The 25,623-nt window shown below is 29.2% G+C and overlaps 3 protein-coding genes across 4 annotated transcripts; 1 reads left to right on the top strand and 2 right to left on the bottom strand.

Moving 5' to 3' along the window:
- Positions 1-451: 451 nt before the first annotated feature.
- LOC107456868 (exonuclease GOR) lies at positions 452-7,877 on the bottom strand. 2 transcript variants are annotated; one of them, XM_016074837.4, is made up of 4 exons: positions 7,672-7,877; positions 5,625-5,691; positions 4,307-4,444; positions 452-3,036 (listed from the first exon to the last, which is right to left on the bottom strand). In XM_016074837.4, the coding sequence occupies exon 4, from the start codon at positions 2,957-2,959 to the stop codon at positions 2,072-2,074; it is 888 nt and encodes a 295-aa protein (XP_015930323.1). In that variant the 5' UTR covers positions 2,960-3,036; positions 4,307-4,444; positions 5,625-5,691; positions 7,672-7,877; the 3' UTR covers positions 452-2,071. The 2 variants fall into 2 exon arrangements, with proteins under 2 accessions (XP_015930323.1, XP_042900179.1); XM_043044245.2 differs by having other exon boundaries at positions 4,303-4,444.
- A 6,888-nt stretch (positions 7,878-14,765) lies between these two features.
- LOC107456852 (uncharacterized) lies at positions 14,766-18,527 on the top strand. The gene is made up of 3 exons (XM_016074817.3): positions 14,766-15,076; positions 16,130-16,270; positions 17,415-18,527. Exons 1-3 carry the CDS (start codon positions 14,872-14,874, stop codon positions 18,518-18,520), a joined length of 1,452 nt encoding a protein of 483 aa, XP_015930303.2. The 5' UTR covers positions 14,766-14,871; the 3' UTR covers positions 18,521-18,527.
- Positions 18,528-21,018: 2,491 nt separating this feature from the next.
- LOC107456872 (uncharacterized) lies at positions 21,019-25,601 on the bottom strand. The gene is made up of 4 exons (XM_016074841.4): positions 25,002-25,601; positions 24,159-24,282; positions 23,498-23,626; positions 21,019-23,050 (listed from the first exon to the last, which is right to left on the bottom strand). The coding sequence occupies exons 1-4, from the start codon at positions 25,454-25,456 to the stop codon at positions 22,043-22,045; spliced, it is 1,716 nt and encodes a 571-aa protein (XP_015930327.2). The 5' UTR covers positions 25,457-25,601; the 3' UTR covers positions 21,019-22,042.
- Between the last annotated feature and the right edge of the window lie 22 nt (positions 25,602-25,623).

Here is a 25,623-nt window from a genome sequence, read left to right on the forward strand (position 1 = left end):
ACATGCTGGTTCTACGACAGAGGGATACAAAAGTTGATCCCAGGATACGACAAGTGTCTCAATTCTGGTGGTGGCTCTGTTGAAAAATAGCTGAAACATTGCTGTACTAGTTACCAATAAATACGTTCAGGAAAGTGTGAGTTCTTTTTTTTTTTATAGCAAATTAGGGAAACTTACTTTCTGGATGCGCCTCGTAGTAAGCATTTAAATACTTTACCAACCCCTTTACTTTGGAGGTGATAAATCCAAATTTGATGAAAAGAAAGGCATGCTTTTTCAGAAAACTGTCTTTTTGGTCAAAATGAGCATATTTTGCCACGGTTTTTATAGATTTCTCTAAGCACTTTACAGAGTAAAAAACTGCCAAACAGCTAAAAAGTTATAAGAGCGATCTCTTTCTCTTTTTTCTACTACTGACTATACATAAATTAATATACAAGCAAAACAATAATTAAAATTTTTCATTTTATTTATTTAATAATTCATTCAAAAATCATTTAAAAAGTATAAAAGATATGACATATTTACATATGGTGATAAAATAAATTACATAATGTCACATAATAATTACATACAGATTACAAAAACTCACAATAAAAAAATTTATGATTTTTAACCATACATATTTACACTTGTGAAATTTCTAAGGCACATTTTACCCATAGTTTCAGAGAGTTGGAGAATTAAAATGAAAACCTTGATCAGATTTCAATATAAGTTTTTTTTGAGAAAAAATATTTATTTTCATTGTAGATTTTTAAAAAAATTGACGGTTATTTAGCTGAATAGTTTGAATACAAGAACATGAAATTGTACCATATTAAAAAAAAAAATTATATTTATTTTTTCACTACAAAATGAAATGTACACTGTGAAAAGATGTTCATTTCGTTTTGTAGTTCAAAAAATAAACATAAAAAATAGGCACATATGTATTTATTTACAACTTTATACAACTATCACAGTGCAATACATAGACTATAAATAGCCTAAGTAAAGGGAGAAAAAAAATGAAGTCATTTCCATTATGTGTGCACATTTAATTTCTTCATTATATTTCCAAAAGTTTAGATTTAACTTTTAAGAATATGTTAACTAAAAAAAAAACAAAGAGGAATATTAAATAAATATTGACAAGAGTGTGACAGTAGGAGATAAATTATAATAAGAGTAATAAAGTTCTATAATTTGAGATCATATACCTTAAATTAAGGATTACCATCACCATACTGAAATTATGAATTTAACAACCAGGAACATAATACATAAAATAAACAACATAAATGCATAAAATAAATATACAAAAAGAAACCCATAATCGTAAATAAAACCAAATGCTATTCATATTCTACATACTCATTTAAATATTTTCTAAATTACAGAAAATATTGTGGATAGAAAAATATTAATAGTGATGCATAATTTATCCATAAGATGAACAAACAAAACCCCTTTCATTCTACCCATCAGCAGAAAACTTTTTAAGTGTATGATACACTCATAAAAGTCCATTAAAAGTTAGCATTAGCAAAGAAACAGTCAAATTTGCAAAAGCAAAGTCTTAAAAATTGACATACAAATTTATCATTTTTATCTTTTAAAGTAAAAAGTACATATTTCATTGTCTCAAACTGTAAATAAATCTTAAAATGTATTATGCATGAAATACATAACATTATAATGGCAAATATGAAGTCCTTACAAATCAGAGTTAGGTCCTTTACTAATTAAGTTAGTTACTTTGCAAATATAGGCTTAAAAATAAACCATAAATTCTGGTACAGCAAAGTGAAATAAAAATTTAAAAAAATGTATTTACTAAAAACAATACAGCTTTAGTTTCAACTTCATTTAAAAAATTTCGATTAAAATCTGAGAAAAAACTGATTTTTTTTTTTAGTAAAGTCAGATAGGTTAAAAATAAAAAAAATCTAATGTAAACTATTACATTAAATTATAATCAATTATATATATAATTGCTTTTAATAAATTATTACCATTAGTTATAATAAATTATAACTAATGGTGAAAAAGCAAAAAATTAAATTTGAAGTCGAAAAATCTATGAAGTTCATGTTGCATAACATTGAAAAGGATAAAGTTCACTTTTCAAAATTACAAGCTGCAAACAAATATTAGCATCTTCAATGCTACAATGTCCTGATTCACCATTGCGCATAGTAATCCCCAAATATTCCTGAGCTAGATACTCCAATGAGTACCTGTAAGGCAAACCCTTAAAGTGTGGATACAAAATAGATGTATCAATTATGTTTTCATGACACACGTGAAGGCCTTTCAAATCAGAATGCAGTCCGTGGCCAATGAGGATAGTATCACAGCTTAAAAACTTACACGTAAGGTCATACTGAACTTCTGACAATGTTTTAACATTTCCATATGCCAAATCTTCAGGGGTGATGCCACTGAATTGGGTGTTATAATCCAGAATTTCGTAGTTTGGAGTCACAAGAGTGTCGTAAACAACCCCTTTCTTCAACGATACTAAACTCACTCGAGCAACTTCCATGCCTCCTTGAGTAAACACAAATTCGCAATCCATAGCTAAGATGTTGAAATTATCTGTACTCCATTGTTTTGTAACATACCAATCACCAAAAAGTGAAATGTATGAGCTAGTGTGGAAGGCACTAGATACACAACCAGGAGACTTGAAAGGTTTACCACAGCATTTATACGTCCAGGAGTTCTTATCTACTTTAAGAGGATGGTAACGACAATTCCTTGCATAAAACCAATTTTCATTAAGAAGGGAAACAGTCTTCCGACAACGACACTTCTGCTTCTCAATGTTTGCATCTTCGAAATAGTTGTTTCCATTGATGCACAATCTGTTATCTGGCTCTACTATTAAAGGAAAGCCAACCTCAAGAAGTGTTTCACGTCGATGAACGTGTTCCATCATCTTATAATAATAAATATCGGGCCGTCTAGTCATCTTCAATGTTGTGGTCTGTTTCAATTTAGAATACTGGTTAAATGACAGTAGAACACCAACTTTAAGGTCTTATTAAGCTGAAATAAAAATATCTCATAAATATTTTTAATAAGCAATTTGTCATGATATGCAGTACAGACTAAATTTCATGCAAAGCTTTCAGTTACACATCAATAGGGGTAAAAATAGGGAAATTTTGTCTTTTGTTCTAAGGACCAGTAACTAAAAGATAATTACACATCAGCAGGGACAAAAATAAGGAAATTTGGTCACTTGTTCTATATGATTTAAAATTTTTAAAAAAAAGAGTTAATAAATTGAATTTAATTTAAACATTACGACATAAAAGATGGCTAATGCGACACAATCATGAAGAATTGTTTTTTTTCTCAAAACAAACACAAACCTAAACATAAGATCGAAACAATGTACCATTCCTTTCCCATCGATTTTAGCGGTGATGGTCCAAGCGTTATTTTTAAGTTCTGCATATTAGGATTAAAAATAATTAAGTACAGCAGTTCATAATAAACATCAGTTTTAAATTTAAATTGTATAATCAAAAAAATTTAGCTAAACCAAAGTTAGGCAAATTTATATTGTTAACAATTCCTAAATTGAAACTTTCATGCATCTCTCATTTAGAACAATAAAAAATTTGCATAAAAATCACTATAAAAAAATTTATAAAAATAAAATAGAATCAAGCTCAAGATAATTAATGAACATACAAAAGGACCATTAGATAAAAGTAACTAAGCCTTTAAATTAGATCTGAAAATTTAAAAGTTAATTAATGAATATTGTGAATTTTGAGGTACCTTATTAATTTAATCATGTTTTTAAAAAAAAAATAATAAATAAATAAAACGATTCACACATCACAAAAATTAGTAAAAAAAAATCAGATTCCAACTTTATAATTTCCTTGAATATGACATAGTAAAAAATTGAAAAGTTAAAAAATTTTTTTGTTCATCACAAATATTAACAATGCTAGAATATAGCATAACAGACAAAGAATGAGTCATTTTAATTTCGAGTCCCAATTCGGAATTTCATATAGTTATTTTTTTAAATAAATTTATACAACCTTATTCTTAAACCACCATAAATAAGCAAAATTTTCCCGACTTTGCTAACAACATAATATACACCCAACTGGCGAACTTTTATACACCAACGTGCCTTAAAGACAATCTGAGATGAAAAATCAAGTTTTCATTCCTCATATGGAGTCATTTGCTTAACGTTAGGCCTTATATAAATGAGGAGTTAGGAACTATTATCTATATGATAAAAATAGAAAGAATTACAAAAATAATCTAGAAAAGAATAATTACCTACCTGACAGATTCTTTCAGGACTATGAAACTCAATTCCAAATGAATAAGTACCACATTTTCCGAGATAACAGCAAGACCTACATAACTAGTATGCTTCGTATAAGTAGAACAAGTCTCGTCACATATAACTACTTAAGAACTAAAATTAAAATAACAAAGTTATAAATGACATTAATATACTATAACAAATGCATGAATTGCACAGAAAACATTAGCATTTTCTTATTCAAAATTTAAAGGATAAATAAACTGAGATATTACTGAGATATATACTATTCAGAAACTTACATTTACAATTATTAAAATAATTAAAACATAGCTTTAAAAAAAAGGCATGCAAAAATCTGAACAAAATCAAAACAATGGATGCTTTTTCAGCAATTTTTTATAAGTTTAATTAGTTTTTAAAATCAGTAATATATTTAATCATACAGAGCAACATGATTAAGAAACAGTAAACATGGACTAAGCATAGCAGATTATCATGACAATTTCCAAATTCTTTATACCGGACTTTTCAAGTCATCTTCCTAAAAATTAGCAAGGATGGCATTATAAAAATTGTACAAGAAGCCATAAAAAAAAATTTCAATGATTTAAATCAAGATATTAAAGATGGACTTTTAACTTGATTTACCTTTCAGAATATTTTTTTTAAAAAAATCATTTAAGTAAAAAACTGTTAATAATAATTTAGAATAATAATAATTGTTAATACTTTTGTATTAAACAAGATCCAGCCAAAAAAATTTTCAGATGACAAATTTATGCAAGACAGAATTATTAATAATAATGGTTAATAATTCTGTCTTCCTTCCAAAAGGTTTTAAAATTAAGTAACGAAAACAATTATACTTTCTAAAATAATAGATCATTAAAAAAAAATTTAAGCTAGTTTAATAACATTTTTATTCGTACTGACTAATAACAATATTTTTTCTCCAGACAAAACATATTAAAAATGTAATATTATGAAATGCTTTGCACTTAAGTATTTTCTTTTTTGCATGATACATGTAATTTATACCAGATATGATGAAGAAAAAAAACATAAACAATGTAATATAAAATTCCTAAGGGTGGGAATTTCTCATCTTTAGTCTAAAATTTTATTTAGTTTCTATAAATGATACTGAATAAAACTCTTAGAATGTTTGCAAAGTAGAAGTTTCAATGAGACCCCAGCGCATACAGGCGTTAAACACTCATAAGCATAATAATGAAAGATAAAAACTAATTTTAAAGTTTCAACACAAAACACTTTTAAAAGAACTTAAAACAGAAGCGAATCAATTATAATAGGATATTAAAATATTTACTTTTTTTTCCTTCGACGTGGCACTTGTGTATATGACCTGAATAAAATCCTTGGAGTACAGAGTGACTCTAAAAAGTAAAAATACATAATGTGAAATTCTTTCTGCTCATTATTGAATGAAATTGATAATGATAACTACAGTGTTCTCCATAAGCATTCTTAGAACTTCCCACTTTGTCTACCTTTTGATCCTTGTTCATCCTCAATAAGCCACCATCTCTTAAAAACACCGCCTTATTTTATTTTTTCGGGAAAAGGCTTTCTTAACTATCTGTTTTAATGAAAAGTTAATTTCTGATTTATTTAATTACTGATAATTATTTAACTAACTTCTAATTTCATTCCTTAATTTTAGTAAGATTTTTCTTACTTCATCTAGTTATAAAATTAAAATTCATACAATATTCAACACTGAGATATTCTTATCCTTTATTTGGGAGGAAGTATATTGATATATTTTTTTATGATTTAAAATTTTTCTATCATTTTAAAATAAATACCTTTTACTTAAAAATACACCTTTAAGTGACCATTATAAGTCTAAAATATAAAAAAAAAATGCTTTAAGTTCTCCTACAATTCTTCTTTTTGTATATATATATTCACTTTTCTTGAAGAAAATGTATTCTCAGAGATTGTCTTTAATTACTTTTCAAAAGCTTCTGTTATTTTGATAATGAGTGAGAATTACTGTGTGATAATGATAACTATAGAAAATAAAATTGAAACTATAATGCATGCATGCAATTTTATATTAACTTCTAAAATATCCCTACTTTCACAATAAGTTTATCTAAGGTTTAACCATGATTGTCAAGGTTTTAAACTTCATTGTAAAAAAAATTTCAAACTATCTGCAAACGACAAAATGCTCTTGAAAAGTATATATACATATATATATATATATATATAAATTAAAGTTTTAACAATAATGGCATGTATGATCAGTACTTTTTTTAACATTTAATAAAAATTTAATTCTAGAATTATAACATATAATCAGAGAATAAAAAAAAACTGAATATTTACAGCAGATGAGTTTCGACAGTGAAATAATAGTCAAAACAAAAAATTTTTGATCTAAATGATTAGTTAAAAGGAATCAATGAAAAATGCACAATCTTTACTATTCCAGCCAGATACTTTACAACACTAACAAAAGAAAACGTGCTTCCTCCTCTAAGTAAAAAAGTCTTATTTTTGAAGGAATGTGGCACTTCTCAGAAATTGCATTGCATTTAAAAATTATACCCTTAATACAATTATTATACAGCAATCGAACATTTGTTAGATAAATTTTATTTTTATAAACCTAGTTTACACTGAAACAAATTTACATAACGTCAATCTTTAACTGTAAAGAGCCCCTTTGAACTTGCATAGAAGTTTATAATTCGTACATTCATTTGAAAAATTAACTTATTCTTAACTATGTACACAGTTAAATTCAGGTTACTTTTAACATAAAATTATTGTTAACAAAAACTCTAAAATCTAATAATCTGTAATTAGTCTAATTTTTTAAAAAATTATATCATGTATCATTGTATAGATTCAATGTACATTTAATTTAATATTAATAAGAAAATTTTATTTAATAAGAAAAGAGATGAATTTTTTATCTTGAGACTGAGGGGGGGGGGATTTCATCATAATTAAAATATATTAGTATTAATTAAAATTTGTTGTCTATTGGTAGATAGATATTGGTACTAAAAATTTGTCCTTTTCAATGAGAGGAAACTCTTTTTAGGATAATATTATAACTAAAAATTAATTTTCAATTTTAGAACTCTTGAGCGCATGGTCATCCTTTAGTACGATTTGAAATTATCACGATAAAAATTATTTCTGACACGCAGACATTGCCAATACTCGATCATTTTTGATGAAATATATAAACATCTATAGCATTTTGTCAATAATATCATATTTAGAAAATATAAAAATAACTTTCATTAATCTACAAAAATGTTTACATCATAGAATAGAAAGAAATGACTCAGAATAAAAGAAAAGTTTGTAAAATACAAAAAATGAATACTTACGATATTTAGTAAACAGTTTAAAAATATCATGGATTGATTTCTTGAAATACATCTAAAATCTTCTAAAAATTAAAACTGAGCAACGACGGCTTGCCTTACACCACGATGAGACGAATAACATTCACTTATCGGGCTAAAAGATAACACGTGCTTGCGGTATTATCTTGTGCTGTAAGATGATAACTTGTGTTCACTTCAATTTCAAAGAAACCAAGTTTTGCGCTTTATCCTAACTTACTTTTAGGGAAACTCAACCTGGTGAAGGAACTTGTTAAGGGATTATTCACACTGCATACTCAAAATTCGGGTAAGCGAATTAAAAGAAGGAAATGAGTGTCTGATTGGTAAATATGGATAAATAAAGTAAAGTACTGATGGCGCTAGGTATTAAAAGTCATCAAGAAACCTACGCTTAAACTTAAAAAAGGGCACCATCAAATATTATTATATTGCAGCGTTTACATTATAACACAATCTTTCAATTTAAATTTCAACGATAGAAACAACATATGAATTTGGAAGACTCCGCAAGCATGCTATGCTCTGCAAGTTGCAACCCTAAAAAATAACTAATTTTTTTACACAAATATAGCCAAATACGGGACAACACTCAAAATATACCATACACTTTATTTACATTGAAATATTAATTTTCTTCAATTCTGCGGATCAAGCACTCTTGCTCAGGAATCTTTCGGGGATAAATCTAAATAGAATATAAAGGGAAAACATAATCGATGTATAAGAGAATATAAAAAGGAAATATAAAGCAATATATTTTTAAATCTGCATGATAACAGCTAATGCATTTTAAATTTCATTAAAAAAATACAAATTCTCAAATGATTAATAAATGAATTCGAAAAAATTTATGAATCTGCGATAGCACGTAAATTGAAGCATTTCGTTCTATGTGTAATTTCTAAACAGTCGCATACGCGTCTGGATCAATTGTGTGTTCACAATGTGAATGGTCAATTACAAAACGGGGTAATAAAAGGCGTTAATAATTGTGATTTTGTGATTACTAAATAAAATGAAAGCAAAAAAATTTATAATTGAAATCCATATATATTAATATGAAATTTGTCACATTTAAACAAATCGCTATCGCAACACTCGAATACGTATTCTGAGGAGAACACTGCCCCTCTTCTCTCACCTCTTCTTCTCAATTGTGTAAGAATGCACTACGATATTTTCCTCTTTCTTAATATTTTTCCTATTTAACTGTCAACAATATTTCTGTAAATTTCCACTACGATTTCTTTTAGAACTATGTTCAATGTGGTTTTCAATTCTAAATAGTTTTCCAACTTTTTAATGTATTTAAAAATCAAGAACAAAACAATCGTACATCCTCCACACATTAACAGTGAAAGCAAGCAAAGTTTTGCCGTAGGTAGAAAACTCTGCTTTACGCCACCTGTAGCCCATTTCTATAGCCAATTGAAATTTAATTCACATCAGAAATGATAAACCTAGTTTACAGCCTGCTGGTCAAAAATGATGCAAAAAATGGATACATTAATTTTGTTGTTGTTGTTGTTAATTTACGTCGCACTAGAGCTGCACAATGGGCTATTGGCGACGGTCTGAGAAACATCCCGGAGGTTGATCCGAAGACATGCCATCACAATTTTGATCCTCTGCAGAGGGGATGGCAGCTCCGCTTCTGTAGCCTAACGACCTGCACACGAAGTCGAGCTCTTTACGGTAGTACAGTTTAACGACGATCAATACCGCACACCCTCGGTCCCTACGCAAACTGATCCAAGTGCTCACCCACCCGTACATTGACCGCAGCCAGTGATGCTTGACTTCGGTGATCTGCTGGGAACCGTGTCTTAACGATCAGTCCACATATACAATCGGGACAAATTATTTTTCAGATTAAGCAATATTTTTGTCGTATTCAAATAAATCATGAAATGGTTTATGTTGCCCCCCCGCAACCCTACTTCGAATTATCATAGTTTGAAATTGCAAAAGGTGGAATAAACAAAGGTGGATTTATTCCTGGGGACAAATCGATTCTTTTAGGGGAACAAATTTGAAAATTTCTTCCTTTTTAGTTTTTTTTCTTCCCTCGGCAGCTTAAACTGGCATTCAAATTAATGTATTCGCCTCTTACAATGAAAGTAACAGAAGGTTTTTGGAAGAAGCATTTATGCAATTTCTATCCACTAAAATATTAATGAACACCATACAGAATATAGTTGAGAAGTTCACATTTTGCCATTACTCTTATCTGAAGTACTGAACTATCCCCCCCCCCTCATCTTGGATTTTAGGTTGAATGTTCCATTTTCGTTTTCTTGTTTGTTTTTTTTTGTTTGTTTGTTTGTTTTGAGAGCTTTCATANTTGTTTTTTTTTTTTTTTTTTCCTTTTTATTAATGACACAACATTACTTGACTGTATTGCTTATATTTGGCGTAATTATAGAGAATAAATATTAAATAAAGTAGCGTAGAAAGATTTTTATTGTTAAAATTTATACATTTTAAAACAAAATTCAAAAGAAATTCAGAAGAAATTCACAGCTCGCTTGAAAAAAAAAGTTTTTTTCTCAAAAATATAAAGCTATAAGATTAATTGGTTAGTAGTTTTAGATAGATGATTTAATACTGTACATTTGCCTGCGTTTTATTTTTTTTTAAAAAAATTCATATTACTTGAAATCAAATGTAATAATAAAGCAGACTAATATATTATAATCAACTGCCCTCAAAATTTTCTGATTGTAGATTGTAGAATTGTATCGGTATAATTTTGGCAGACTATCAAAAATTTTTGAATACCGCATGCCATTTTTCCCAATTTTAAACTGAGTAACAGCCTTGAATTTTTTATGTTTTTTGATGGCTACTGTGGAGTAGTATAAGGAGAATTTAATAAAAATTATTAAATATATATTTCGAATATTCCCCTTTCGCATGCACCCCTTTGACAGTTGAGTTCAATCTGGAGAAAAAGAGGCCTTTTAAAAGTTAACAGCGTGTTTTGGATTCCTGATTTATCAACAATTTAAATAATTTTTTAAGCATTTTAAGTTTTTGATGTTCTTTAAGTTAGCTAAACATGAATTTTTAAAAATTATAAATCACAAATTTCGGCTACTTTCAAACTGAAAATTCTTACTGAAACTAAGAAAAATAAATTATTTCATTTTAAAATATTAAAAGTATTCCTCGCCTTTTTTAATATTATATTATTTAGAAGTTTTACTACGTTTTTGAGGTGAAACTTCTTATGCGATTTCCAACAAGGTTGCGTTAAACGTTTAACGCTACATTTTTATTGGCCGGGAAATCACGTGGTAGGATCCAGTTTTCCCTCATTCAGTTCCATATTGTTTTGGTTCTCACTAGCATAAAAATAATAAAAGTCATAAAAGTATTGTTTTTCTATAAATCTACTTTTTTTAGTTTGATTTGATACACATATAATTTAATAGGGTAGTATTTTTTTATTTTCAAATTTAGTGGATAACAATTGTAAAAAATGAGTGAAAACAATCCCACGGACAATGCGACGGATTTAAGGTTATGTCAAGGTACGTCTCTTGTGAATATCAATTGATTGTTAGGTTTTCTCTTTTGAAAGTACATGATTCTAATTGCTATTTATATTTCACCAAATGCAGTCATGAGGGATATTAAATTATTTATTGCAATATCTTTATTGCCACTATCCACTGCAGGTTCACAAGCTCTGTCAGACGTTACTGGTGAAGAAATTGATTATTGTGAACGGCCTGTGATCCTTGCAGGAGATTTTAATGTGAATTTCTCGTTGCCTGAAGCTGAAACATTATTAACCTTCCTCAAAGACAAATTTGGGTTGGAAATGATAAATGGTAGAAATGATCCAACAACCAAGGAGGGAACTACCATTGATGCAGCTTTTTCAAGAAATATTGAAAAAATAGAACTCAAACATTTCGTATCTTACCTTAGTTATCATAATCCCATTGTAAATGTTATAGATTTGGATATTTCTCCACTCGAAAATGATAATTAAAAGATGCGATCAATTGTGAATTGTGAGCAATGTTAATAAAGTTTGTCTTAAAGAAACAATATGATTTCACTAAAAATCAATTTCTACCCCTTCCTGTTTTCATTTCCACATTACGAAGTTTCACTTCTTCCGCGCGGAGGGACTCCACGGACTATTTTTTTTTATTTACTTTAATAATTTTCTTTTTATTTTTATTTATAACGATCTCATGCCAGATCGAGACGCAATACTTTCCGTTTGTGTCGATAAAACTGATGAGGTAGTAGCAAGATGCATATTATCTCCTAATTGTTAATGCATAAAACATGATGATTTTTCTCGACAATAAAACATCGTTAACTGAAATAAACTCATCGTTCATTTTGAAAACTAAAATGGTAATTAAAATAAAGCAATTAAATTTTGTTTTTGTCTTTATATATTAGACTAATAATATTAGTATAGTATAGTAATAGATTACGTAAGAACTTCGTTGGATTACAGTAATATATATCGTATAATTACCTGTACACAAAATAAAACAGGTGTAAAAATAATGGAGGTGTAAGGAAAAAGGATTCATCAAAGAGCAGAGGCTTTTATGACTTGGTTACATTAAGAGATCACCTGACTACCGATTGGTAAAAATTTTTCATTGGAAGCCTGTGGGCAAAAGGCCAAGAGGCAGACCGAAGAAAGGATAAATGGATAATATCTCCAATGATTTAGAAAATTTAAAGATTTCCAACTGGAAGATTAAGTTAAGTGACAGAGCTGTGTGGAGAAATATTTTCTGGCAGGTTAAGACCCATCCTGGGCTGTAGTGCCAATAAAGAAGAAGATAATCACCTGTACTCGGCTGATAGTAAACGTGTTAAAATTAAATATTTTTCCTACTAAAACAATCTAAAATGTTTAAAAAAAATTTATATGTATACTATCTTTTATTTCTTACCATTTTTTATAACTATCCACAGTATGTTTCAACTTAGATCAGCCATTTTTATCCTTGACACAAGGAAAGCTAATAAAAACTGAACATGTAAATTAAAAAAGTTTGTAAAAAAGTTCATATTTTCAGAGAGAAACTCACTTTATGCTCCACACTGACTCCGCAGTAAAAAAAAATCGAATAAATAAAATCAGGCAGAGAAAAATGTCTAATCAAAATTAAGTTACTGCTAATTATCACCTAAATATCCATCTTATTTATGTATGACTTGAAAAATTCGATGTTGCATACCATTTAACGGTCAATATAGTACATTATCCATAATATTATGCCAGAGTTTCAATGATGACAGCCTTCAATTTTGCCACAGTCAGGAAGAGCTTTCTTTTTTGTGTATACCATCGTACTGAGGATAGTCTTTCACGTTTTTTTTAGAGATTGAGGCCATTTAAAAAAATTTGAAAGGTTATGATTATACAGGGAACTCCGATTTTTAAATGACGTCACAATATGCACTTCAAATTCTCATTAATGGTAAGTAATCCATATTAAACAATTCTTTCGACCATAGATTTAAGATTAGACCAAAAAAAAAAGTTTAGAATAGATGGTCTTATCATTTTTTTATAGTGAACTCAAGATGTTTCATGTTCATTGAGCAGTAACATCGAAAGATTTAGTGTTTTGAAAAGTTCTCACTAGACTTTTGTTATCGATTGATTTGTTGTCAATGAAAAAAAAAATTTAATTTTAAAAGCGCAGAAACGTCTTACACCTGTTTTTCGGTTATTCCAGGGTCTAAACCTTGTTTATTTCATCAGTTGCAACTTTAGCTATGATGTCTAGAAAGATGAGTAGCGTGGGCACAATATACATCACTCCATGGCTAACCTGAACACATCTTAAATAATGTTACTTAATTCAAAAAAATGTGTTTTGATTTATTTTATTTATTTTTTTATTTTACTTATCTAATAATTATGATTTTTTTTAATTGGAAGGATTAATTAATGTGTTTCTTTCTACCATTTTAGTCAAGCAGGCTGTGTGTATATTTTTTATCCTATGATGTGAACTTAATTTAGCTTGTTTAAACGCTGCTAATTTTATTTCACAATTTATACGTTTTAATTAAAAAACTCTTACTTTACTAATTAAAAAACTCTTACTAATTCCTTCAGAACAGATTGTATATTGTTTACCAAACATATTTTCATAGCCTTTTTATATATAATTTGCTGGTCCCACAGTGTTTTCAGTTGATCACCGAATCAAAACATCATCGAGTGTGATCAGTGAATGAATGGGGGACAACTTTGATCAGCCTATGAAGAGACCGAGGGTGTGCAGTATTGGTCCTCGCTGAACTATTCTTCCTCAAAATGCTTGAATCCGTAAGCAGGTATTCGGGGTACCAAAGTGAGAGAGTCATCTCCTCTGCAAAGGATCAAAACTGTGATGGCATGTCTGCGTATCTTCCTCAGTGATATTTCCCAGACCGTGGCCAATAGCCTTAGTACAGCTCTATATTGATATAAATAAAGAATTACTACTTTTATGTAACTTCTTAAAAATGGTTAGTTAAGCCTTTTTTATGGTATGATTATTTTAATTTTTTCTAACAACTTTATTTATCACGACATCAATTGTTCCAGATTTATATAATCGCGATCGCAACTCTCGAATACGTCGTACTCTACTCTGCCCTCCCCTCCCGTCCCCTACTTAGATGTATAGGGATGTATAATGATGTCCCCCCCCTTCTATGATATTTTTGGCATTTAGATTATTACATATATACTTTAAAATTTACACGATGCTTGCATTAAGCACTAAGTTAAATGCAGTTTATCCGTATAGTTTCCAAGTTTTAGAATTTCAAGCAGTTTAAAAATCAAGACAGAAACTAACGAAGTACAACATTCTCTAGACTATCCATACGATAATGGTGAAATCATGCCTAGTGTTGTCATAGTTAAGGAATTTTGCTATGCGCTACCTATAGCCTATTTCGATCACCAATAAATAGAAAAAGTCATATTTTCAGTGAAAATTGTAATGTGACAGCACTAGTGTTTGTAATAATAATATTCTCAACCGTGTTTCATATTTTCAACGGTAGGGGGCAGTGTTTACTGAGGCCACCGGAACTTCCGGTTATAAAACGGTCTATGTTGTTTACATTATAAGTTTTGCTTTGGTTTGAATTCTAAAACACGTAATATTTAAAGAAAAAAAATTTTTGATGGCTAAAAAAGTGTCGAAAAATGGAGGCACTTGTTCGGCTTTGGGATGCACGATGAGGAGAGGAACAAATTTGTTGTCAGCGATCCAAATGTTTAAATTTCCTAAAGACCCTCACCGTCGAACTGAATGGACAAATGCCATTAAAAGAAAGGACTGGAAACCATCCGACTACAGTTTATTATGCAGTAAGCACTTTATAGAAGGTATGTATAGATTCAAAAATATATAAGCGATTGATATTCTTATTACTGTTGAGTATGTAATATAAATGTTATTAAGCCCTAATAACATTGCCTAAATGATATTGTTTTTAAGATTAATGTAATGACAGGTAATGACAAGAATGTTTCTCTTCTTTTTGTAGTATTTTTAAAGGAAAAAAAAAACATTTGTTTTTAATGCTTGTTTTATATTTATTTCTGTTTCGAAGCAATTTAATTTCTTTTCAAAATATGTCAGATATATGGAGAGTTAAATGGATAAAGAAAGTAAACAATGATAAAGTGATGGTGGGTCTCTGTGACCTCTCAAAGATTTTCACAATTTACCAAATTTGTTCTCTTGATTGAAAAGAAATTGGAATTATTTTAATGAAACAGCCATGATTTTCACAATATTGTATTTCTGTTAGGTATTCTACTAGATTTGCCCAAACACCAAATAAATAAAAAACTGTCGACTCCTTTTTTTTATTAAAAAAATTTCAAATTAGTTTCAAAGTGCTTAAAATTTAAAAAAATTTTGGTGTTTTATATACAATTTTAAAAACTTGTATGTGATGAAATTTACTGATTTCCAAAAAATTTGTTATTTGGTTCAGACTGCAAATTATTTATTTAGCTACTACTAATCTTCGTTCCAAATTAATTTTTTCTTTTTGTATTTTTCAAATTGTTTATTATATTATTGATTGACTAGAATAATTAAGTAAAAAACTGTTGAATCAGAAATATATAAACTTGGTTTTATTGCTTTTGAAATATGATTGTTGATATGAAGATTGAAGAATCATACTTAGTTTTTAACTGTCTACACTTTTTTAAGAAGCTCTTTCAGTGGTAGTAAAATAAAAATTGCAACAATAACTGTTATGTTCAACGTGAAAGTAGAATTAAAATGCAACTTATTGGATAAGTTAAAATTACAACATTATTACTTATGTTTTAGCCGAGCTTAATTTTTGCTTAGCTATAAGATAATTTCCAGATTTTTTACACACACGCTTATAAAGCTACTCCCCCTTTTTTTTTTTTTAGGAAAGCCATCACTTAACCCTGATCATCCAGATTACATTCCTTCTGTGTTTGAGTTTTCAAAAATGGATGGACAGAAAAAGGTTGAAAGATTTGAAAGAAATAAAAAGCGTAAAATATTTGATGTACAACAGACTTCTTCAGGTAATGTTACAGGTTGTTGCCATATATGATTAGATTTTTATCATGTTTATGATACACTAAGTGTGTGTAAAAGATATGTTTCTTTCACCATAATTTTGAAAAATGTGTGTTGCAAAAAGTATGATTACATGTTTATGAAACATTTAAGAAAAGGCTTTACAATGTCAAATAAAATAGTGAATGTAGTGACTTTGTGATTTAAAGCACAAAATCTATATTCAGATTAATTAAACACAAAACTATAATATTTCATCCAAAAGTGATAAAATTAACAGTTGAAAGCTCTACTTTCTTACTTGTTTTGCCTCCCACCCCTTCTTTCTACACCAATTATAATTTTATAAGCAATGCATTAATTATAAAAAATGTTAAATACTAACCAGGTATTTAAATGCTTTTAACTAAACAACAATAAAATTATAACTTATTTAATTTTTTTATTCAAATGCATTAAACTAATATTTTACAAGTCAAGGGACTTTCATTAAGTATGCAAAATGCATGGTAACTTTAATATCATTAATGTATCATACATAGATTTCGAATATTTCAAAGTGAACCATAAATACAATCCTTATAGATTCAGAAACTGAAACACACACGCGAAAAATAGAGAAATTGTGTGCCAGAGCGAATTAAGAAACACAGAGGAATGACACACCATCTGGAACATTATCTTGCATAATTTAGGTGGAGAAGGCAAACGGATGCCCCCTTTGAAAAAATTTTAAGCGATATTGAAATGTTTATGCCTCCGAAGTAAAAATTTTCTTTAACCATTTATTAACTGTTTTTTATGTGTATGCTGTGTGTTGCAGCCAATAAAGTCTGCTGTCACCATAAAGTCTGCTTGGCGAGATTTGTGCCGGTATAATGGAAAAGTACCTGATTAACTATTAATACTAATGAAACTTTTCATTAATAGTGTTGAGATTTGTTTCCCTTTAAATTATAAATGTTTTTATTAGCAAAACTTCTCCAATATTTACATTTAAATCCTTAATGCACTGTAGTCTTAAAAGCATAGCAATAATAAATATTTTGTTCTAAGATGCAAACTATGCAGGTAATGTTTTATAATAATGTAATAAATTTTATAATTTTTAAAAAACATGTACACTAATAACATCCTTTATTATTTTAGATATGGATGCTAATAATTCATTTTGTGATGAACCTGTTGCTGAAATAGGAACACAGACTGATGACATTTTTCAATCAGAAGCATTTGCTCAGACGGACAACGATATTATTGAAGAATTGCAACAAGAAAATGCCACATTAAAGAAAAGAATTGCTGAGCTCGAGGCTGAAAATTCAGTGATGAGGAAAAGTTTGACTCATGTGCCAGTCTATGATACAATCACGACCAAATCAAATAAATTGTTCAAATTTTATACGGGGCTGGAAAATGTTGTGGTATTCAATTGCTTGCTGACATATTTATTGTCTGCATGGAAGCCACAACATAAAAGTTTGCAGCCTTGCGAAGAATTTCTTCTTGTGCTGATGAAATTGAGATTAGGTTTGCTTAATCTTGATTTAGCAACAAGATTTAACATCTCAGTTTCATCAGTTAGCAAGATTTTTCACTCGTGGTTGGATGTAATGATGATCAATTTACAAAGATTAATCATTTATCCTTCCATGAGAACTATTTGCAAAAGCATTCCAAATTGCTTTAAAGATGTTTCTTTGGGCAATGTGAGCTGTATCATAGACTGCACAGAAATTTTCATTGAAAAGCCGAAAAATTTAAATGCACGAGCTCAGACGTATTCAAACTACAAAAACCACAATACAATGAAATTTCTTGTTGCAATTCTTCCATCTGGAAATATTTGCTTTGTTTCGAAAGCATGGGGTGGCAGGGTGTCCGACAAACACATTACTGTGCACAGTGGTTTCCTCGATATTCTACGGCTGGATGACCTGGTTCTGGCAGATAGGGGCTTTAGAATCGATGAGATAATTAGAGCAAGGGGTGCTAAACTGCAGGTACCTGCCTTTACAAAAGGTAAAGCCCAGCTAAGTCAGCCTGAAGTAGTAACGTCGAGGAAACTTTCTAAAGTGCGTGTGCACGTAGAAAGAGCAATTAGAAAAATTAAAACTTTTCGGATATTAGAAGGCACCCTGCCAATCTCCATGGTTAAGAAAAATGAAAAAGGGGAATTGTCAACTGTTGACAAAATATTACCCGTTGTTTGTTCCCTGATCAATATTGGGAATCCCTTAATAAAAGATCTTTAAATCTGAATTTATTTGTTTATTTCTTATTAATAACAAATTGTAATTTAGTTACTTGGTTGGAAAGAAATTCTTTTTTAAAAAAAGTTATTCCTCTTTGTAAAGTTATGTTTCCTTATACTGTAAATGGTGTCATTTTCTGCAGAAGATAGGTGTTGTAATTAAATTACATAAAAAGTAAGACAAATAGCAGCACCATAAATTTTCTTTGCATTCTTGGTACAACCAGCTCGGGAAAAAATTTTACATCACATTCAAGCAATTAATAAATAAATAAATGTAATTCAGTATTAATATTTAGAAAATAAAAGATGGACTATTTTATTTGAGCAATTGAAAAGTACAAATATTTCTGCACGAAAAACATAAAACAAGCAATTTGGTTGGAAAATGAACAAATATTGGTTAAGTCTAGACAATTTTTTTACATAGATAGCATATATTTCTTTAGTGGAAAATTCTGCTAATTTTTAATAATTCCTTCTTAACACTTACACATCAAAGCTACCTTTAAGATTGATGAAACAGTGTAAATTATATATAAAAGACTAGGGGGCTAATTCTCTTGTTTCTTACCGCTTGCCAACTCTGATGATTTCTTCAGAATAATTGTTTCTTGGCATAAAAGAAACTTTTCTCATAAGTTGAAATTATTTACTTAAATCATATAAACTTAAAAGTATCTGTTAGCTTATGCTTGTGACCCTACTTTCCACATCCAAATATTTTCCTAGTATTAAGATCTATTAGTGGACATAAAAATTTAAGTGAGTAATAATTTTTTTTTATTTATAATAGCATGTTAAAGAAATTTGCACAAAAAGTAATACTTGTAATATATTTAATAAGATTGGACAGCAATTTAAGTAAATTCTCTTAATGTTAGAAAACAACGAAAAATACAATTTTATGTAATACAAGTAAAATATCTTTAAATTAAGGATACAAAAATATTTATATAAAAACAATGCCTTTTATTAATTTTAGACGGATGATAACAAAAAATAATATACAAATCAATGTGAAGAAACTGGATCCTACTATGTGATTTTCCAGCTGATAAAAATGCACCGATAACAATGGAAAATTGTGCTACACCATTACCATATGTATGAGATAATCCTGTATATTAAAAAGAAATATCAAAATTAAAAAAGTATAACAGTAAAAATATTTCAAATTAAATAAAATCAGTCATCAGCTAAAGATAACTTTTTTCTTCCTCTTGAAATTCACGTACAATACAATAAATTTTTTAAATAGCACATATAATTTAATTTTTCTTAGAACTGTACAAAACTTTTTTTTAGTTTAGCAAGTTGCTTAGCCAATATTTCAACAAAAAATAAGCACTAAAAAATGGACTAAATACAAGCTACAGTAGAGCACCGATTATCCGAACTGCTCGGGACCGAACTTGGTTTGATAATTGGATAGTTGTTTAAATTATTATTTATGCACTTCCTTCCCTTCACACTATCTGAGTACTATCTAAAGTAGTACTATCTAAAACAGCTCTGGCGTGTCAGGAAGTTTTTTTTTTCAATTCTTAAATATCTTTTTAAATTTCGTTTATCATATTTAACTTAAAAAGAAAATCTAATTCGGACATAGTTTGGATAATTGGGGGGTTTCCGATAATCGGCACTCTACTGTACTTTGTCACATTCAAGAGTGTGTAATTGAAGTATGAGGAAATCACTTTCGATGAACTGAAGTCGTACAAAATGAAGGATAAGCTTAATAAGCATACAATTAAAAAACTTTACATAATCATGATAAAATAAGTAGTTTCTGATAAATATTGCAGAGAAAATTGTAAAAATTAAATCTAGACCTTGCATTGATCACAGGTCCATGAATAAACTTTACGATGTAATTTTACACATCCTTTATGAAAATATTTAGAACACGTAATGCATTTAATAGTTACACCATTTTTAAACCCTTTACATATGCAATCATTTTTTGCTCCCTCAATTTCTTTAAGTTTATGACCGTAAAGTATTTCGGGAATTATATTTTCAAAGAAAAACTTATTAAGCTTATCCTTCATTTCATACCACTTCAGTTCATCGAAAGTGATTTCCTCATACTTCAACGACACGGTTGTGAATGTGACAAAGTAGCACATATTTAATCCAGAAATACCCATCTGGCCTTGGANCCAATAATATACGAAGGAATTTAAGATTGATGAAACAGTGTAAATTATATATAAAAGACTAGGGGGCTAATTCTCTTGTTTCTTACCGCTTGCCAACTCTGGTGATTTCTTCAGAATAACTGTTTCTTGGCATAAAAGTAACTTTTCTCATAAGTTGAAATTATTTACTTAAATCATATAAACTTAAAAGTATCTGTTAGCTTATGCTTGTGACCCTACTTTCCACATACAAATATTTTCCTACAATTAAGATCTATTAGTGGACATAGAAATTTAAGTAAGCAATAATTTTTTTAAATTTATAATAGCATGTTAAAGAAATTTGCACAAAAAGTAATACTTGTAATATATTTAATAACATTGGACACCAATTTAAGTAAATTCTCTTAATGTGAGAAAACAACGAAAAATACAATATCAGCAATACAAGTAAAATATCTTTAAATTAAGGATACAAAAATATTTATATAAAAACAATGCCTTTCATTAATTTTAGACTGATGATAACAAAAAATAATATACAAATCAATGTGAAGAAACTGGATCCTACCATGTGATTTTCCAGCAGATAAAAATGCACCGATAACAATGGAAAATTGTGCTACACCATTACCATATATATGAGAAAATCCTGTATATTAAAAAAAATACCAAAATTAAAAAAGTATAACAGTAAAAATATTTAAAATTAAATAAAATCAGTCATCAGCTAAAGATAACTTTTTTCTTCCTCTTTAAATTCACGTACAATACAATAAATTTTTAAAATAGCACATATAATTAAATTTTTCTTAGAACTGTACAAAACTTTTTTTTAGTTTAGCAAGTTGCTTAGCCAGATATTTCAACAAAAAATAAGCACTCAAAAATGGATTAAATACAAGCTACAGTAGAGCACCGATTATCCGAACTGCTCGGGACCGAACTTGGTTCGATAATTGGATAGTTGTTTAAATTATTATTTATGCACTTCCTTCCCCTCACACTTTTTCAAGGCTTAGGACTGGCAGTACTATCTAAAATAGCTCTGGCGTGTCAGGAAGTTTTTTTTTTCAATTCTTAAATATCTTATTAAATTTCGTTTATCATTTTTAACTTAAAAAGAAAATCTAATTCGGACATAGTTTGGATAATTGGGGGGTTTCCGATAATCGGCACTCTACTGTACTTTGTCACATTCAAGAGTGTGTCATTGAAGTATGAGAAAATCACTTTCGATGAACTGAAGTCGTACAAAATGAAGGATAAGCTTAATAAGCATACAATTAAAAAACTTTACATAATCATGCCAGTTTCTGATAAATATTGTCATCAAATCAAGTAGTTTCTGATAAATCTTGCAGAGAAAATTGTAAAAATTAAATCTTGACCTTGCACTGATCACAGGTCCATGAATAAACTTTATGATGTAATTTTACACATCCTTTATGAAAAAATTTAGAACACGTAATGCATTTAATAGTTACTCCATTTTTAAACCCCTTACAAATGCAATCATTTTTTGCTCCCTCAATTTCTTTAAGTTTATAACCGTAAAGTATTTCGGGAATTATATTTTCAAAGAAAAACTTATTAAGCTTATCCTTCATTTCATACCACTTCAGTTCATCGAAAGTGATTTCCTCATACTTCAACGACACGGTTGTGAATGTGACAAAGTAGCACGTATTTAATCCGGAAATACCCATCTGGCCTTGGACTTGATCAAAATAAACATGATCTTCTTTTAATCTGCCAGTGTCATTTAAGAAAATTTTTTTAATATTGACACTATTTAATGCTGCATTACGTAATGTGTATGGACACTTTATCTCTAATAAACTGTCTGGATGGCAGTCGCAACTAACATAGCCATCAGGTGTAGCTGCTAAAAAGCTATCCTCTTGGTCAATAATTAAACCAGCTGGTCTAATAATAAGATTCACATGGTTGGGGCTGACCATTTCAAAAAATTTGTTTCCCGCAACCTGCTCCATCTTTCTACCCCAAGTCAGTGACTCAACATTATCACTCTCATGGTGATAGCCCATGATGTCCATGAGCAGAAAGTCACTTCTCTTGCTCCTCAAAATTCTTCCGAATTTGGAAACAGTAAGTCTACCAATCCTCTCAGCTTTCCACACTTCACCCTGTAATTTTGTTTCATCTTCTATAAATTTCATCTCATTGTCACTAATACGACACATATCATAGAAACATTTTCTAGGGTCTGTTTTCATTGAAGGGCATTCTGACATTCTTTTTCTAACTCTGTCAGAGAAAGAACAGGGGCTTTCGATGACAGAAATGTTACTAGTTTCCTCTTCCGATTCAGTTTCTTCATCATCGGACAATACTTGAAAAATGGCAGCAGCTGGTGAAGCTGTCTGTAAGAAAAAAATTGAGACTTTAATTTTTTTCTCACAATGATGTACATAAAGGTATTAACTTATACATTTTCTTATTTTTCAGAGCCGAAGATTAAGGTAAACACATAAATATATAAATTTCTGATTTTCACTCTTATAAATTATAATCTATATAAATGTTAAGTCCTCATGCATTATTAATTCTCTAAACAGACAGATAAAATTAAAAACTTTCTATGAGTATGAGTACCAAATCTAAAATGGGTATAAAAAAAAACAGAAAACTGTGAATAAAAATCCAAGCACTTTATATAATTTAAATATACCTGAAATTTAAGCAAGGAAAAAGAGGAATGATTTATCCACAGAATGTTCACAACCTTTTAATAAAAAGTTTGATGCAAGATTTTATTTATTAATTATAATTGTGTGAATATGAATCACAATGTATGAATCTTATTTTACCTTCAAGTCTTCCAGAAATCTTTTGAAAGCAACATCGCTTGCTACAGGCACAACCTCTGATGATTTTTGGGGGGTTTTCTTGTCTTTTGACTTCTTAAAATCAATGTTAGCCACTGGCATTGGCTCAACCTGAAATAGAGACAGTTGTTATTGATAATCTAGTTTGAAAATTTAAGTATTACACTTCTAATAATGCTGAAAATTTTGAATGATTTACTTTAAGTTTGTGTATGTAAAAAACTTTCAATATTAAAACTGATAAATTTGTATATGGAAATAAGTGATCAATATTATAAGTGATAAGTTTGTGTATGCAAATAAGTGATCAATATTATATCTGATAAGTTTGTGTATGCAAATAAGTGATTAATAGTGAGAAAGAGAAAAAGTAAAGAATATAATAACCTATTGCCCAGAAGGTACTTAGAATCTATTGTGTAATAGGTAACCCAGCATTAATGCAGTTGACATAAAAATGTTTTATGTATATTATATATTGGCAAAAAAATTTCGATTAAGTATTTTTGTTAAGGACCCCACAACCATTTCTATAAAATGTAAGTGGAGCAAACATAAGTGTCTACAGTACACAGATGGAACCAAAAATAGAAAATTCTGAACCATATTTCCGTCTAAAAACAAAAGTTAGTTACTGTCTTACATTTTTAGAAGTTTTCTTCCACTTGCAAGGCTCAGACGTGCATGAAGGCTTTTCCTGATCTGTTTTTAAACTCTTTTCAATGAAAAAGAGAGTTGCTCCCACGTGTGAGCAAGCTTCTCCCAATCTGAAAAAAAAAAAGCATTCGTAAAATGTTATTATCTTCGCTGGCCATTTTTTAAACAATTAATATTAAATAAAATTGAAATTGTCGATTTAGAGAACTAATTTAAGTTATGCAAATAAAGGAATATTTTGATATGCTGCAAACCAGTAGCACAAATATAATCTGACAGATTGCATTAGAGTAAATCACAGGAGTTGAAGTTCAATTTTACCCCCTTAATATTATTAAAAAACAAACATCAGCACACATATACACCAGGTGGCAGTTACACAATAAATTATAATTACTACCAGAACAATCTAAATTGAAATATCTATAAAGTTTCAGGAAATCTTGAGCATTAGTTCCTGAATTAAAGATTATTCTGCCTGCGATGTTGCCCTGAGATTATTCTGCCACAAATAAGAATATGGAAATCTCCCTAAATTATCTTCTGGAAAATATTCAGTATACATTTACTTAGCATTTCTATAACAGTCAATACTAAAAAATAGCAAAATCAATCTGAATATTCATAATATAAAAAAATATAGCAACGTTAAAAGGTTTAAAAACCCAATAGTGCACATAATGGAAATAGAGTTTTAAATTTCAATTACTAAACAAATATTATTATGAATGTAGGTTGCAATTTAAAACCTACACTCTAAAAACTATTTGTAAGATTAGCAATGTTACAAACTTAACAGAAAATGTTTTCATAAACAAATTATACTTACCCAGCCATACAAGTGCAATGGCCAGAAATTATTTCTCCAGCATGTGTAGAGATTATCCACGGCATGTGGATTTTATTTGTTTTCTGACCCGCTTCAACATCTGCTGTTAGAACACAAACACCGATTTCGTTTCGAAAGCATTTCACGTTATGAACTTTTCCGGACGTAACGTAATTGTAACTTGGAAGAGTTTCAAAACTTTTAAAAGCAATTTGAGAATACACTTTGTGCTTTACTACGAAATACGAATAAATGTCAAAAACACTTATATTTGGCCAATTTTTGCTGGAGAAAACCAGGCTTCGTATGTCAGCATCTAATGGATCCGGCAATTGAATACCATTATAGTTTAATTTATTTACGTAATTTTTCTTCGCATCTTCATTCAACATTTGAAAATATGAAGAGCTCATTTTCACAACAAAAAAAAAAACACAACAGAAAATAGAACGCATTCAAAGTAAAGAGCTATTTATCTACGGATGTAAACAGAGCATCAAAAAAAGAAATAGTCACGTTATGCTGTGACGTCATGGAGGAGCCCAAGACTTCCGGTATGGTTTGTTTGTTTTTTTAGGATCGATGGTGATATTCACCATCCACCTTCCAGCTTATTGCCGAA

The sequence above is a fragment of the Parasteatoda tepidariorum genome, chromosome 6, assembly GCF_043381705.1.
Source record: "Parasteatoda tepidariorum isolate YZ-2023 chromosome 6, CAS_Ptep_4.0, whole genome shotgun sequence".
NCBI lineage: Eukaryota > Metazoa > Arthropoda > Arachnida > Araneae > Theridiidae > Parasteatoda > Parasteatoda tepidariorum.

Coding starts and splice junctions, on each gene's coding strand:
- LOC107456868 (XM_016074837.4), bottom strand. CDS start 2,959: ATGACTAGACGGCCCGATATTTATTATTATAAGATGATGGAACACGTT.
- LOC107456852 (XM_016074817.3), top strand. CDS start 14,872: ATGGCTAAAAAAGTGTCGAAAAATGGAGGCACTTGTTCGGCTTTGGGA. Junction 15,077..16,129: donor CAGTAAGCACTTTATAGAAG/GTATGTATAGAT, acceptor TTTTTTTTTTAG/GAAAGCCATCACTTAACCCT. Junction 16,271..17,414: donor TGTACAACAGACTTCTTCAG/GTAATGTTACAG, acceptor TTATTATTTTAG/ATATGGATGCTAATAATTCA.
- LOC107456872 (XM_016074841.4), bottom strand. CDS start 25,456: ATGCGTTCTATTTTCTGTTGTGTTTTTTTTTTTGTTGTGAAAATGAGC. Junction 24,283..25,001: donor CATTGCACTTGTATGGCTGG/GTAAGTATAATT, acceptor TTTTTTTTTCAG/ATTGGGAGAAGCTTGCTCAC. Junction 23,627..24,158: donor GGAAGAAAACTTCTAAAAAT/GTAAGACAGTAA, acceptor TCTCTATTTCAG/GTTGAGCCAATGCCAGTGGC.